Consider the following 16,557-nt stretch of genomic DNA (forward strand, 5'->3'; position numbering starts at 1 on the left):
CTCTTACACTAAAAAAGTTTTTTTCTTTTGTTTAACTGGAAATTCCAGTGTTTCAATTTGCGCCCATTGTCCCTTGCCCTTTCAAGTGGGCACCACTGAGAAGAGTCTGGCTCCATCTTCTTTACGCCCGCCCCTCAGGTGTTTATACAACTCGGTAAGATCTCCCCTGAGCCTTTTCTTCTCCAGGAAAACAAATTCCAAACAGCAGCTTTATTTTGATCTATATGAGAATAAATAAAATATTTTTGTTGAGCAAGAAACGTTTTCTACAGAGCTGCTTCAAAAGCAGTTCTGGGTAGCTGAGAGGTTACAGTGATGCTAGAGCTCTACAGACATCTAATTTCTGTCGGGAATAAATTGGTAGGTTGCTAGACAGACATATCGCTGGCCTTGGGCATGTACAATCCAGAAAAATCACAAATTTGTTTTGCTCTGCCTTAAACATATTCTAATATTTTCTCTCAGCCATGCTATAGCCTAAGCTGCTCTCGCTTATGATAATGAAGGCATTAGCATGCCATGTTATTGCCTTTTGGGCTGTCACAGGGTCACCAGCTTGGGGTTCACTGCACTGAGGTACTGCGCAAGCACAGAACAGGAGAGCTTGTGCCTGAGAGCTTGCTGTCTATCCGCAGCAGACCACAAGCGGGACGTCTGCAGAGAGGAGTGCAAGAAAGCGCTACGACACTGTGAGGCACCACATGTGAATACAGCGAGAAACAAACAATACAACCACTTCCACTTAGTTTGGAGTTGTCAGTGGCCAACTGCAGATTACTTTTTGGCAGCTCTCCCTCCCACCACTGACCCCCAGCTAATTGTGCCTACCAAACACTCCTGTACTTTCTGCAGGACAGCGCTCTTTTTGTGAAGGCTTGGATTCACAAGATCCATCTCAGTCTTTCCCAGACTCGCAATGAAAGGGACACACAAAGAGCCTGAAACATACTCCAGATAGTCAGCCCTGCAGAAAGAATTGAAACGGTCTCAGAATGTAAACCCGACCTTCATACACCCATAAGCACACCCATAACATCTGTGGTGATGGGAAAATTCAGAAACCAGTCTGAGCCTGAGCAACTACAAACTGGGCAAGCCAGAGAGTTGCAAGCAATCCCCACCTCACTTTAGCTCACTTCTTCTTCTAGCTCTTCACATTAACCTCACTTCAAACAATGGCTAAGGGTTATAAATAGCTGTAAGGGGATGAAAGTGCTCTATTTCAGCTGTTACAGCACCATATGGAACAAGTGCATCTGCAGTTCAGAAGCTTTCCCCCTTTCTCCTTTCTGTTAGGAATGAGTAGTGTTAATACCCAAACATAAAAGCTGGGAAAGGCCCCGGCTTTGTCAGTCTCCTTATTGACCATTTACTGCTTATCATCCCACATTAGGCTCAAAAAGGAGGTGGGGAAGAAAAAGAAAGGGTCCAGGCTCTGAAAATATCTGTGAGCTGCTCAGCAGGAGCAGAAAGCAACGCAAGCCAGGCGCTCAGGAGCGGAACAGGGACTCCTTGCTGAGATTGCAGAGCCAGGAATCGCAGTACTGCCTGTCCCTGTTCAGTCTCTCCTTACGGCTGGGTAGAGGAACAGACGCATCACCCAGTTCTGCCTGCCACGTGGTAAGAATCTCTGCGACTTCCAGGCATCCAGGCTGCCTAGAAGTTTTGCCTTGTGTGGCCACTGTGTTGAAGTTAGGATACGTAAGAAAGTTTACTACCTCCTGTTGGTACTACATAGAGAGAGACAGAGAGTAAATGCAGCATCTAAACTTTAAAATAGAGAGGAGCATTTCCCCCTTCTCTGATGAATCCAGATGTGGTGGGTGGGTTAAGAACAAAAGTAATTTTGGAGTAGGTTTCCTTTCTAGGAAAGTGCAAATTAAACCAAATGATGCTGTTTCCCATCCGGAGCGGCAGACAGCCTTTGCAAACGAAGCCATACTCCAAAGCTGTGCAAGCCCAGCCTTCCCCGTGTTTCTTTCACCTCACACAGTTGACATGGATTTTGGCTGAAACCAGTGACCAGCTTTTACAAATCACCATTTGTTTGAAATATCAGTTTTCCTAGGACTGAAGAAGTTATTAATGCTCACAAGGATTACTCAAAATGAATGCCGCAGCTTACGATGTAATACAGTATAACTCACGGAAGCACCAATAAGAAGAAGGGAGGCATAGATGCATTGGAGACTTTCCAAAATTTCCAAGCCAAACAATTAACCTAAAACCAATTAGAAATAAGACCTTAAGTATTTGTGAATTTTGAGGAAGATACGGTTTGTTTATTATAGCTTATAAATTAGCATAGATATAACCATGCACATTATCTTCAGAGAGCAGTTTTCTTAGACTTCTTTTACAAAGCGGTTTGGAGTTTTCACTTTGTAGACATCAGAGGTGAAACATCCTATATTTGAGTGCACGAGAGCATTTGTATGTGTTTCCAAAACGTATACATATTTTCAAACAGATTACTTATGAAAATTAAAAAAAAGTTAGAAGGATTGTAGAAATGTATTGCAACTCCTAAGCAAGAAATGAAGTTGTAAAAATGAGATGTGTTAACAAACAAATTCACACATACAAGATTTAAATGAAATACGTTAGCAGACAAATTCACACATACAAAATTTGGAAAAAAATGAAAAAATAATTAATCATATTCTAATTTACCTACAGGTTGGATATTGGGTAGCATGTTTATGTACACAAAGTCTTTTTTTTTTGTTTTACCTGATATGGAGAAAGCAGATGAAGATTCCTTTCAAAGAATTGAAAATGGTTTACAAAATAGTCTGCGTCCATACTTTCAATCAGCTGACAAGTTACTCCTTTTACGAGCTGTCCTGTGCTGATAGGGAAAGCAAAGTACAATCTCTTGAATATATGACCAGGATCTAGTCTTCACTCTCCACAGCCATGTCCCAAGATATAATTTCTACGACCACCTTTATCTTCTCTCTCTTGTAATCTAAAGGCTATTGCAAGTAAAACTGTAACTAAACTGAAAAATGTTGACTGAGCCTTAAAATATCACAACCCCTGCAATGCTTTGATCCTGATTTTGGAGACCCTTTTAATAAGGAAAGTGAATTGACCTGGGGTACTAAGAAATGAATGATGCTGTGTACAAAATAAATAAAAGAGTACAAAATGATCACATAGTGTTTACCTCAAAGTCAGTCTGACTACAAAACTAGACCTGAACTGCATTTCAAGAGAGACTGTCATCCATACCTCAAGAGGTCAGCAGGAGAGTTTTTCTTAGACAATAATTTGTACAGATACAAAGCCTGAAATGAAAAAATATTATATAGAAGGCTAATCTTTGGCAATACAGACGAAAGATACAAAAACTGTTATACGATGCTGGTACATTTATCTCTCTTATGTACTGTAAAAGCATTTCCGTGGTCCAGTTCTGCTAACCACGATGTTTGGCATTGGGTGCTGAGCCTATTTTTCGCCAGGACAAAACATCACTAACTTGCACTATGGGATAGAGTTAAACATGTTCAGGACACACAACCACACGATAATTCAGGTTTGCAGGGACCTCTGGAGGCTGTGTGGTCCAACCTCTCGTCTCCCTGGACAGAGCCAAAGGACTGGCTGTACATGCAAATGTCTAATATACAATATCGGAGAAAGAAAATTTATGTGGTGGAAACTCAGAGATTTTTACACTCAGCATATTAATGCTTCCCTTTAAGTAACAGTGTCTCAGAATGCTGCCTGGGCTCAGTGACCTCCAGTTGCTTATGTCAAGGTGTATTTGGGCCAGTTTTTTCTTTTTACCTATGTTCCTTTAACACATAGGTATTACACCACTTTTCCTACTCCTCCATCATACTAAATCGTAGAGGAAAGGGAAATTCATAATAATTTTTACCTGGCTTCTTCTTAGTTCTTTTTCTTTCATTATCGAAGAATTATACCCAGTCTCCTTCCATAAATCAGAAAGAGATATTTCTTTAAAGAAAGCTCCTTGCATGTCTGTGACTGACGAAGAAAAATCTCTAGATGCAGCTATCTAAAAAGAGAAAGGGGCAAATATATGCCATTTTAGAATTCATGTTTAGATTTACAGGATTTGTCCTTCTTTCAATTCTGTGTAACATTTCTCTTAAGAGAATAAAGGAAAAACGTGTCTGTATTAAAAACGCCAAGGAACTAAGCAAGAGATAACATATTTGTTGTTCAGAACATACTTTTGTTCATAAATATATTAAGTGTTCAGAAAAAATGCTAGGAATATTAACCATTGAGCTAAAACCCACATCTCAATGACATTTTAAATCATGCTCTGCATAGCTGGTCACTGTGCCCTTGCGCAAACAGACAGAACTTGCTACACATTGAGTTTATAACTACCTTCCTGAGGATCCCTTGATGCTGGGCAGGTGACAAGTCAGATGAGTACTGGGATGTTGTGCCTCGAATAACCTGAGAAAGCTCCTTTGGGTTCATGCTGTAGAATGACTGGGTACTAATTCCAGTTACCAATGCACCCATTTGACTAACATTATGAAATGATAAAACCTACAGAGAGAACAGAGCAAATAGGTAGAAAGTTTTCTGTGAATAGCAGACATATTTAAAACCAACAGTTAAAAAATAAATCAAAACTATTATTGTTGAACGTCTAATACATGTATGGCCTAGGGATGCACTTCTCTCAAATTTCTTTCAGTTCTGACAAGACGTTCCAGGGAACAAACGGGACAATTCTCCCAGAGCCTCCTTCCTTGAAACTTTAGAGAGGAGCCTGATTCCTTCCACTGAAGTATATTTGAATACACAGTCTGAGATCCTTGAGCATGCAAATTATGCATGCTCAAAGGGCAAAGGGCAGCGATACAGACAAAATAATAAATACAACTGCCAATTGCAAATTGTCATTCTCTCTGTTACCAGAGAATTATGTTAGGGGTTACAGTCTTGGATGTTTTTATTTGATTTGAACAGAATTTTCAGAACACCCACAGTATTAAGAAAGCCTCATAATGGCACAAAACTTTTCAAAATCTATAGTTATCACTGAGAAAAAGTCATCTCACTTTAAAAAAAATCAAACACAGGAAAGTTATATCAGACATACCTTTTCATAAGAGAGGTATTTACTGGCTAAAATCATAACTTGGCTTTTTGCCCATCCAGAGACTTGGTTTAATGTTGAAATAGCGTTATGCACCGCTTCAGGTGACAAAGATTCCAGCTGACTCGAAGTCAGCCCAACCACAGCATCTGACAGAGATCCAAGCGTATCATTCAATGTCTGGTTTTGCATGGCAATATTCAGGAGCTGAGCCTTGAGCTAAAGCAAACAAGAAAAGTAGACGGGAAACAAAAACCTGCCAAGAATCTATCTCCGTTATCACCCCAAACTTTTACTGGAGTTTTTGGAATAGGCAATGGCAAGCATTTAGCAACCATTCACTTCATAAAAATTTCAAAGGTAGAACCACAGTGGTCAAAAGAATATGGAACGTGAGGAAACAGAATGATAAAAAGAACGAGCAGCTGTAAAAGACAAAAATGGCCTTTTATTCTTTGCATTTGATACTCAAGAACTATTTCCATTTATTTCTTAGATCCCAGTAGTTTTTCACTCTTTTCTTTCTGAATTCAAGAATAAAGTCCCTCCTCTGTGTTCAGGATTAGGTTAGGCAAGAGGGATGAACACCGCACCCACCTTCTGAACTTCAGCCTGGAAAGCTCTCAGTTGGTTGCATTTAATCATTTGATGAAGTAAAGCCCGGGCCACGGTGGCATCCATCTGCTCCATGTCATCATAAAAGCAAACCAACAAACCTAGCCTGCACAGAAGAAACACATTAGCTATCTTCTGAAATGATTGATGTCACTCTCAGGAAAGTGAACTACAGTTTGATATACCCTATTTCTGCTCAAAACTTCTGCGTCATTTTGGTTTGTGACCTATGCCTTAAACTGCGACCTTTAACGCCCCATGTGGCCTGAGATTGGGTTATGAGAGTAATGCTCTGTACTTTACATTCAGTTAAACTCCACCCGAAATGTTTGTGCTGTTAGCATTTAAGTTTTCCTGATGCCATTTGCCCATGGCAGGCTCTTCCCAGCTGCCAGGCTCTACTGCTCTTGGCAGAATTGGGAGCATCGTCTCCACTTTGAAAAGGATGAAAGGCTATTAAGAAGCCTCTAGAAGTGGCCTGCTGAATTCTTATTTACATTCACTGGATGTTTTAAACTCTGCTTTAAATGCTGCTTGGATTTCACATGTAACTTCATTCATTCATGTATTGAAGCAACAGCGAGAGCATTGCATAGCCTCTCGGTATTGTTTCAGGTTTAACTAAAGCCTGCTGCATTTCCCATCAAACACAGGCCCTTATCCATGTCACAGCCAGTTTATACGACTGGCCACTGGATGGATGCATTTGGATTACATAACATAACCATTCAACCCTGGTTACGAGAAAACCCTCTAAGGCTCACGGTCTCAGTTGCACCAGCACGGCAGTTTGCAGGTGCAGGCAGAGTCTCGACTGCGGTGTCCAGGTGTGAACGAGATCAACAGCGGACAACACTGCAGCACTATCGCAAACTCAGTAAAAATCTGCACTGCAGACAGGCTCAGCTTTTAGTTCCTCTCGTCCCTCAGCAACAACCTGCTTAGTGCTGTAACGAAATGCTGCTTCAGCCGCCCTTCAGAATTCATGGGACATCATCAAAGTAACATACAAATCAAAGAAATATCTGTAACTGCACTTTTATAACAAATAATTACCATCCGATGCATTATCACATGGCCACCGAGAGCGCTTCATCTCCTTTGGGATTAGCAGCAATGAATAATATTACTTCATAAAAGTAAAAGTGCATTTAAATCATCAGTATGGTTAAAATGAGTAATATAAAATAAGTGTGTTGTAAAAATGGAATATATTAAGGATTATGGAGCATGACATTTCTCTCATTTGTAAGAATCTGGCACCTCTCTTGAGCCGTAAAATCATTTTTAAGATTTCTGACATTGAAATGTAGAGTGTGCGCATAATTCTTCTCTCACTTACATCACCAAAAATCAACAATACCTCATGGAAGTCAATGAGCTACACTGCAGTAATGACAGGAGTTCGGAAGCCATAAAGCGTGTTCCCCATTAGTTTAACACTCCAAGGTATTCCCCAAGGAGACTGGAAATAACTTCAGATAGTGGTGTCTTGGGACTAAATATATACCTTTATATGACAGTGTAAATGTAGACTGCAGCACCTCCTTGCAGGTGGCTCACACTTACTGCACATTTATGAATAAGAACAGTTTGTTTTATTTTTTTATTATTGTTAAAGCAAGTTCAGTGCTGATTTAACAACCCTAAAAAGGTAGTTTCCTGTTTACACCCATAACAGTCGTAAGCATTCAAATGTGGCTCATCTCTGCCCTGCAGGACTATTCATAAAGAGGGCGACACAACCGGCTTTTCACCTGTTCAGTTCTTGACCTTCCTGGTGACACGCATGTCCGTTAAACACCATTGACAGCCCCGGTCAACATGAGGTAAGATTTTCTCCTTGAATCCTAACGGTAACATGATTTCCACAGAACAGCTCCACCTTCAGTCAAGGTGGCTTCTGTCCTGCTATCCCAATTTGGTTGGTTGTACCCACTCCTCCTCACTTGCCCCTTTTTGCCCACTTCTCAGAGCAGGCAGCGAGACTGAGGCTGCAAGCGCAAGTCAGACGGCTGCGAGAGTCAGGAAGCGCCTTTCACTGCTGCGCTCAAAGTAGTCTTTCCTGGTTCCCCACATACTGCTGCAACCCCGTTACTAACCCTACAGTCAGCTCTGCTGTTGCAGCCTCTGCCAATTAGGTGGACCTCCAAAAATCCATAAAGTAGCAGCAGTTCTTCATGGCTACTAACCAGGACTGGATTTCAGTCTAGATTTTTCTGTTGGAAGGAAAAATCATGCCCCATCCAGAATCTTGTCAGCTGTTTATCGCTTACGCCCCTCTCTTTTCACCTGACTTACTTGTTCTCTCCATATGCAGCCAGAAAAAGAAAAGGAGTCTTGCCTGTAGATAGTTGAAGCGTTTCTCATATCAAATCCTGATGAGTTTATTCTATCTAGGAAAGCTTGTGCGAGGTCTGGTGTGATATCATACACTGTATCCAACTGCTTCGTTGCGTTGTCATAGCTAATGAACAGCCTTATCTGATCAGTACAAATAAAATCGTATGTCAGGATTATGGAATTGTTACTTCCATTAAAATATGTTTGACGCTACAAATTCATTGACTCCATTCATGTTATAGTGAAAGGAACGAGACAAACAGAATTTGTGAAGGCAAAGTTGCGTAAATGATTCCCTGCCAAACTTTCAAATAATTTGAGGGTCTGCTATCATGGGTCCCTGTCCTTCTTCCAGTACAAGTCACAGAAGTGTGATACAGATAAATAATTGCATGTAAATGGTAGACACTTTTGAATTATAAAACGAGAGGAATATTTGGTTAACAATCGATTTGGATTCACTTTAAGTAATTAAAAATACCTAAAATTCTCTTTCGTGTTTAAGTTTGCACTTGTGTGCCTACTGTTTGTATCTCACATCACTTGATAATGATATATCCAAACATATTTTGTTACTTACTTCATTGAGATTAATTTTCAGAATTTCTTCTAAAGGGAGATGGACCATGTATCTTCCCAAAATCCATAAGTTTTCTGCACTGACCCAAGAAGTTGACTCATTGAACTCTGTTTTGCATAAATAAATGCTCACTACAATGTTAAGAACATCATCGTTTTTCAAATATATTGTAGCCAGTATATTAGTATTGATAAATAATAAAAAAATATCTGCAACTCAGAAAAATCCTTAACACAGAGAGCAGGTTAACTCCCTTAGCCAGTTTTTAGCACCACATTTTTTATGTCCATACTTTTTAAAATAAAAATTAACTAATGTTTCAAACGTCTCAAATTTTCTCATATGAAAATGATTAAATTTTTATGTTATCTAATTAAACAAAAAAAGAAAAAGTATGGGGTGGGAGAAATTAAACCAAGTGTATTAAATATGAAGGAGCATTTTTAAATTCAGTTTTCCTAATCACATACATTATTTAATAATACCAGGAAGCCCTGCTACTTCATAACACTTTATATATCTGAGGTACTATTATTGGTGATATCACTTATTTCAGGAATATGCAGTACTAACAACTAAGAAAATTAAAAATCGGTCATATAGCTATATGGAAAAAGGCTGGCAAAAATATAAAATAATACTGCCTAACAGTTAAAAATGTCATTCATTTAGCAACATTCTCCCAGGTATTGCTTTACATAAAACCAAGAGCCAAACCTCCCTGAGAAAAAATTATTTCATGGACTAGGAAGGTGATCTGAGCCACAAAAACTTTGCTTTCCCCAAAGCCTCATAACTTGGATGCTCAATGTGATGATACCTCTGAACAATTGAACAACATCGATCACTCACAACTCTATTAAAATTATATCAGCAATGCATTTTGCAGAGTTTTCAGCCTCTGAAAAAAACAGCCTACAAATATCAGAAAGTGAAGAACCCTATTCAGCAATTGATTTTTGAAAACACAGCCCTAAGTGCCTTAGCCGAGACAACAGCACTCCCAGCAGAACTGTCCGTCAGGCCCCGGTTTTCTTAAGTGATATTACCTCGCACTACCAAGAGTAATAAGAGAGTGGAAGGATGCAGTAGAAGAGGAAAACAAATCACAATTTAAAGATGTTGACTGTGGCATGCAGGAGAAGAGCAGACTTGCAGTTATCAGCCCTAGTGACTGCTTCCCCCAAAGCTGTTTTGTTCTTTATAAACGAGGTATAAAATTACAGCCTCCTGTTTTTGTAAAGGCCACCAGCCTGCTTCATCTCTGAACACCGTGGCATTTTTAATACGGAACATGTGAGAAGCGGCTGAGTGACAAAGACCTTTCTCGAAAGCTGTGATTCCCAGACGCAACAATGACACCCATGCCAGCCCGGCGACCCGGCTCGACCCGGCGCAGACATGCCGGGGACACGACGGGACAGCCCTCTGCACCCCCGGCACGGCCACGAGCTCCCCGTCACCAAACCCAGCAGGAAGGCTAGGAAGGCAGCCTCGGAAACACCAGCCATACCAGGACGCATTCACAAGTGGATTTACCTTTTCTGCCCTGCCCTGCAGCCGAAGCAGCAACCAGGACCTAGAAGAGGCATGATAACTTTCAGCCCCTCCTTAGCTGGGTGCTCTTTTGAAAACTGAGGGTTTGGGGCACAAACCAGGATGTCTGATAACGTGAATTTTTCCCAGTTCTGCCACGTATCAGGCAAGTACTGCATCTTCACGTCCCCATTTATAAACAGGCAACAACGCTACCTCACAGCAGCGTTGTGAACTTCGTCCCTAAGACTTTACGGATTACTCTCGTGCTTCGAAACGGCAGCAGTCCGAGCAGCCAGATTGTGCTCTGCTGAAGAAAGTGGGCGCTTTGCCTTTAACTTCCAGGGGAAGAAGAGGAAGAAAAACATACAAAAGGCTAAGATGCTCCTGCACAGTCCTGCTGGGATGTTCACTGAAACCCCATCGCCCGCTCTGATGTGTCTGTGCTGCTGTTGCTTTACAGCCCCCTCGTGGAGTTTGCCCTACACTGTCCCAGCTGTGACACATCTGCTTAAAACACCTATTAACAAGGCAAACAGATGAGAAAAAATACATAAAATTGGAGGAGGTAACATTAATTCATTTTTTTCTCCTCTTGTTGCTTTTCTGAATGAGTCATTGACATGTACAGAAGAACTTTCGCACTTCCTCCATTTTTGTTGTATTTTCTAAACAGCACATTGTCTCACGTATTCCAAGACAGATCTATTTTTCTAATCTGAATATGAGTTCAGAAATGAACCACACACCCGGGCAGAGTGCCTGGCAACCGGGTCCTAGCTAAGTCTTAGAAAAAGGACTTGAGTAGAAAGACTTTGTGCATAGCTCTGTGCAGAAGAGCAGTGATGAAGAACAAGCATCATAAGAAAACTATTTTTGGTGGACAATAAACATATTATGCTTACTGTATTTTGCAGCAAAGTAAGGTATTCAAGACAATTACTCATAAAACAGTCCTCTCTCAAATGGGGAAATAATTCAACACAATGGATAGACCTTTTGCTGACTGTTTTTCTGTTCCTACAGGCAAGAAGGAAAGACCTCGTTTGTACATAACATACCACTGGTGTTACAAGATTTTCGTAGAATCTGCTTCATCCAGCCATACAGAGCTTTCTGTGTATTTGCTGAAGTTTTGTCGTAGAGGTCCTTGAATACTGTTGATCTAAGTGATACAATGGCATATGAATTCACTAATGAGTAAACTTTCTTTTTAAATGACACACACGGACAAGTATTTTCAGAAACAGCAGCACCTAAGCAGAAAGTTATAGCTGCAAAATAGGTACAGAGATTACATAGTAACCTCCTTTTAGAAGTATATATAAGCAGTAAATGCTACAAATTATTAGTTGTGTTGACTGGAAAATAAATGGCTTACAAGTTTCTGAAAGCATCCTCCTGCAGGTCTTTTGGGAGGCTCCCAATGACACCAGGTTGGAGATAGCGCGCTGCTGACTCACGCAAAACTTGGCTCAGGATATCCACACACTCCATAGCACTCAAAGCCAGGAAACATTTTTCCAGTGTTACAAGGAACAAGGTCCTGTTTACTCCTGGGCTTTGAAAAACTCTCTCTCTAATCTTGTCCAAATCAAGAATAATGTTTCCCATTTCCTGCAAGCAACAGACAGTTAAAAGAATGTCTCTCTGATTAATTCAATATATTGTTCATTTTGAAGCCTGACAAAAGGCACCGTACAAACAATATAGTGCTATTCTGAAGAGCAGCAGCTGCAAAATATTGTCTGGTTGCATTACTTAAGATAATTCCTTTCTGCCATTGGCCAGAGACCAGCTTAAATCTTTTAACAAAATCAAAATGAAAAGCAGAAAAAGTATCCAAATGGCTGAAGTTATACTGTGTGCTCTCATGAAAGATTTAGATACTTGGAAAAATGAAAGTGCTGTGGAATAGAATGGGCATTATTTCATCTATAATTTAATACACAGACATCTCTGGAATAGACCTTTTGCCACGCAGTATTTCCCGCAGCCATTAGTACAAACATCCCCTCCAGAAGGCTGGGCAATATCAAAGAAACAAAGCAAAGGCATAAAGTCACCCTGGCTGAGGATGGATCATTGGGCTGTTCTCCATCTCACAAGTCGACGTGCCCAGGACAGCACGTTCAGGGCTGGTAGCTCCAGGCCTGGTGATTTGTTACTCTGGTATAATCCATCCTGGAAGGAGTCAGGAATACCATGTGGGAAGAGGGAGCTCACAGCTCAGGGACAGGGCGTGCGGGCTGCTGATGTGGCTCCTGGTGCACGCCGCAGCCCTGTCCTGCGCGCTTTGGCATGGGGCATTATACAGCGCTGGTTCCAGGCAGTCACCTCCTGTGTCTGGGGAAACGCTCTCTATTTCTCCCAGATTAATCTCCCCCTTCAAAGGCAGCCATGCTGGCGGCCCTGCCTGCAGCAGGCTCCGATCCCGGCCCTGCAAGGGGGAGCCCCTCCGTGCGGCACCCCTTGCCGTTGCAGGGACTCTGCACGTTTAACATACACCACCCAGAACCTACTACAGGGGCAAGCAAATGCTGTTACGCTGCCTCCCCTCCAGATTGCCTCATGATTTGCTTGCACGCTCCCATACCTAATCAACAAGATAATTAATTTCACCTTCTTTAGTCAGCTTGGCTGCCTTTCCAGCCGTTGAAGAGAAGCAGGCGCTCCCAGAGAACAGCTGGTCCTACCTGCCGTAGGTGTCCCTGTAGGACAGGCAAATCATTCTCTGGAGACGCGACCCTCCCCACCGATTACAGAGACAATCCTGAGGACTGACGGGGAGTAGGCACCAAGCTTTCAGGCAACAAGCGTTCGACCAAATAAACCCAAGCTAAAGGGAGGGGGGGCTGGAATGGAACCGACGGCAGCAACGCAGCCGTGCCCAGCGCGCCCCCCGGCCTGGCCCTCTGCCGTTCGTCTGAGCCGTGGGGAGCAGCTCTTGAGCACAGCGCAGAGAGACTTACAAGGCGCTCCTTTCTGCTGCTGAAGAGATATTTCATTGCCGTCTGAAACTGCTGCTGATCAAGCTGTTGAAATTCGGAGAGTAGTTGCCTAGGCTGGTATAAAAGGTTCTTCAGGTAACTTTTTAGGGATGTCTGAAGTACAGAAAAATATACACAATATACATAAAACTCAGGGCTTGATACTAGAGGGCATCTTTTACTCCCTGAGAATCTCCGTTTAAGGGGAGAGAAGTGCTAAGCTTCCTGTGCTGCCTATGTTTTCAATGACTAGAACAATTATACTCAACCCAAACAGTAAACAAAAATAATCTCAATTTAACGCTGAAATATAATAATTTTGAAATCCCGTTCCTGGCTTCATGAGCAAGACCCTCTCCAGTGAGCCATTTAACAGAAATTCCTCAGTTTCTCCCTTTGCAAAAGCAAGAATAATAATGCTTTTCTGCTTCACAGCAGAGCTGTGAAAACAAACTTTTAAAAGTGCTCTAAAAATCGTGTACAATGTCCATACTATTATTACCTAAAAAAAGGAAAGAAACATGAAATTAGATGGGACAAAAAGTCTGTACCAGGTCATAAGTCAAAAATGTAGTCTCTCTCACATCAAACTGCATTACCAGTTAGCAATCTAGTGCCTCTTTTGAAACTCTGAGGGGAATTCTAGCACTGGAACAGAAAGCCCTGTGAGGCTCAGCAGCAGCAGACTGTAGTAAAATCCACTCGAATTCCCAGGGGAACTCCCTCAGAACTGGTCTGGGATCGGGGTTGTACTGAATCTTGGCTGTCTTTGCGTAGTCTACGTTGCAACCAACAAATATTAACACAGTTAGGCTCTGCAAAAGCCTTGCTCTCTAGGGAGTCCATGGCTGACTGCAGCCATAAAGTGTTAATAAAACCAACCTGTATAAGTGAACTTTAAAGACGTTAAGAGCACACGGGCAGAGGCGGTGATAGCCTTGTGTAGGTTCAGAAGAGCTGCAACAATAAATGGCACCTGGGAAATGGATTCCAGCACGTTGGAAGTGCATGACCACGGGCTTTGGGCGAGTGTCTGAAACCCATACTGCACATTTGACATTTTCCTCCATCAGGGTGCGTGCAGGGGGAGGTGGGAGGCATCCAGGTTTTCATCAGCAGGCGACAGCTCCACTTAACCAGCAGAGTTGTGGGATTTGGTTCGTGGCCATCATAGTGACAATGGATAATGAACAACCACCGTTTCCTACGTCACTTCCACACGGAGGTTTACAAAAACAGTTCAGAGGAGCCATAAAGGCTTCGGAAGCATTTTGTAGGATACCCCAGAGCCTCCCACTCCACCAGAAGCAATGCAAACTACAGCCACGTCATAGTCTGGGAGAATCTTGCCATTTAACGGAAGATAGCATGCATATACACTCAACTCAGAAACAAACACTGAGCCTGAAAACTAGTTTTTCCTTTCCATCAGAGGAGAAGCAAAAGGGTCTTATTTCTTATTATTTAGCCTTTGTATATAGCTTCAGTCTTAGAAAAAAAAGATCCTATTACTATTTCATATTAAGTTATAAAGACCTATTCGTTTTCTCTGTTACTAATCACCTAGTTTCGGCTACAGATATAGGTTGCCTTTTTCATTCTCTTTTTTTAATAAGAATTCTCATGTCTTTTAAATGGTACAAACCTGTAAACTGCTAAGAGTAAACATAACTTCTTGGGTATGAAAATATGCCATGACTTTTGTAAGCGTATCTGCTGTCCAGACGTTAGAACTGCAATGGAAAACAGCAGCAAAAACGCCAGTGAAATAATACAACATGTAAAACAGTAGACTACGAGACAAAATAAGACTATGAGAAGCACTGTTACTGACACCATAATGACACAAGTATTCAGCTTTTTGTCCTAACCAGATTAACAGCCAACTGATTTAATGCAATGAAAATGAGTGGGTCAGTGAGGAATGGAATTCATTAGTTGTTTTTCTTCTTCAAACTCCACACCTCACCAAAATAATCTCAATTTTCCAACATGTTGCCATTAGTACCATCTCTAGCCATGAGACAAGCTGCGCTGTGGCTAGTCCAGCGTTATATATGTGCTGCCTGGCACCACATCATGCCTTTTCTGACCTGCATGGAGAATGTGCAGTGACTAATTTCTGCTGCCTTTCCCTCAGCAGTGTTTCTTCTTTACCCAGCCGTTGATTTTCTCAAAATATGTAGGAATTGACTTGCCTTTGAGGCTTGTACTGCTCTTTCAGATTGAGACAAAATCAGCAAATAATTCAGAAAAGTTGCTAGGAGCTGGAGGAAAAGGGATGGATGTGGGATGCAGCAGGACTGAAAGCCAAAGATGGACAGAAAGTTGGAACTGCACCTCATTTCCTTAAGAAGGCTTTCTAAAACATATGAACAAAGTTAATTATCAAAGCTTCTGAAAGCTGTAGCTTGTGTTTATTCTTAGCCTCATTCTGTGCATATTTTTTGCTTTATCACAAAAACTAGTCTATGCCTGTTAAAGAGGAAATACTTCCCACAGTAGATCTAAATCAAAGCAATCATATGTGCCAATTTCATTCTATCCATAATGTTCCAGTTCTGTGCAAATGAAACAGATCATATCTGACGTGCAAGACAACACCGAAAATTAAGATGGCAAAAGTAATACGTTACCTCTGAAAATGGAGTATATCGAGGAGAGCTACACATGAAAAATTGAACAGAAAGTTACTGTGACATACCGAGTTTTAATTCCTTTTAGAAATGCAAGTAGGAACAATTTTGCACATTACCATTCAGATACTTTCCAGCTATTACTTCCTCCTAATGAACAAAAATGATAAGTATAGGTAATAACATACATAGTTTTAGATTATACTATAAAACGTTATTAAAGAGATCAAATAGAAATACTAACCATGGCTTTGTGTAATAACGGAGGTAAACCTGTAAAAGATTATCCTGTTGATAAAACTGATTTAACATTTTACCATCAAAAAGTGTTACGCAAAAATATATACATCACAACTATATGTACACAGATTTAATTCAATATAGTTTGGTTTACATGTATTTACAGAAAAAAACAGTGAAAATAAAAGGCTATTAAACAATAAACAATGCTGGCCAAACTCTCTGCTGGCATAGCTCCATGAAGTCATGAGAGCAGAGAATATGGTCCTAGCTACTAAATAGTACTGTATCTATTTTACTACACAGAGCTTTTTTCCGTCTGCACGAACTATATCCCTCATAAGATTTCTGATCTTACCTTCAGAGCTCTGACTGTGTGTAATCTCAGCGTGATTCATTAATACCAATAAGAACCATATCTTCAAAAGTCTGGACATTTCTTCTAGAGTTTATTAGAATCAGAAGATATTTGGATTGAAAAGGAAAATAAAAAGAACAAAGTCAAAAGGCAATATCCAC

General features: G+C 41.0%; 1 protein-coding gene across 1 annotated transcript in view; it reads right to left on the bottom strand.

Annotated features, from left to right (window-relative positions):
* OTOA (otoancorin) overlaps nucleotides 1-16,557 on the bottom strand; it is a 39,633-nt gene that overhangs the window by 20,321 nt on the left and 2,755 nt on the right. The window contains exons 2-19 of the mRNA XM_009683368.2: nucleotides 16,397-16,480; nucleotides 16,043-16,071; nucleotides 15,918-15,948; nucleotides 15,799-15,826; nucleotides 14,808-14,895; nucleotides 13,145-13,276; nucleotides 11,554-11,789; nucleotides 11,234-11,337; nucleotides 8,637-8,743; nucleotides 8,058-8,197; nucleotides 5,696-5,819; nucleotides 5,102-5,317; nucleotides 4,375-4,542; nucleotides 3,893-4,033; nucleotides 3,238-3,293; nucleotides 2,734-2,851; nucleotides 2,148-2,221; nucleotides 829-964 (exon numbers count right to left, since the gene is read on the bottom strand). Coding sequence (XP_009681663.2) covers nucleotides 829-964; nucleotides 2,148-2,221; nucleotides 2,734-2,851; nucleotides 3,238-3,293; nucleotides 3,893-4,033; nucleotides 4,375-4,542; nucleotides 5,102-5,317; nucleotides 5,696-5,819; nucleotides 8,058-8,197; nucleotides 8,637-8,743; nucleotides 11,234-11,337; nucleotides 11,554-11,789; nucleotides 13,145-13,276; nucleotides 14,808-14,895; nucleotides 15,799-15,826; nucleotides 15,918-15,948; nucleotides 16,043-16,071; nucleotides 16,397-16,475 — 2,007 coding nt within the window. The 5' untranslated portion in view covers nucleotides 16,476-16,480. The remainder of the gene's footprint in view (nucleotides 1-828; nucleotides 965-2,147; nucleotides 2,222-2,733; nucleotides 2,852-3,237; nucleotides 3,294-3,892; nucleotides 4,034-4,374; nucleotides 4,543-5,101; nucleotides 5,318-5,695; nucleotides 5,820-8,057; nucleotides 8,198-8,636; nucleotides 8,744-11,233; nucleotides 11,338-11,553; nucleotides 11,790-13,144; nucleotides 13,277-14,807; nucleotides 14,896-15,798; nucleotides 15,827-15,917; nucleotides 15,949-16,042; nucleotides 16,072-16,396; nucleotides 16,481-16,557) is intronic.

This window comes from Struthio camelus, chromosome 15 (genome assembly GCF_040807025.1).
Source record: "Struthio camelus isolate bStrCam1 chromosome 15, bStrCam1.hap1, whole genome shotgun sequence".
NCBI classification, from domain to species: Eukaryota; Metazoa; Chordata; class Aves; order Struthioniformes; family Struthionidae; genus Struthio; species Struthio camelus.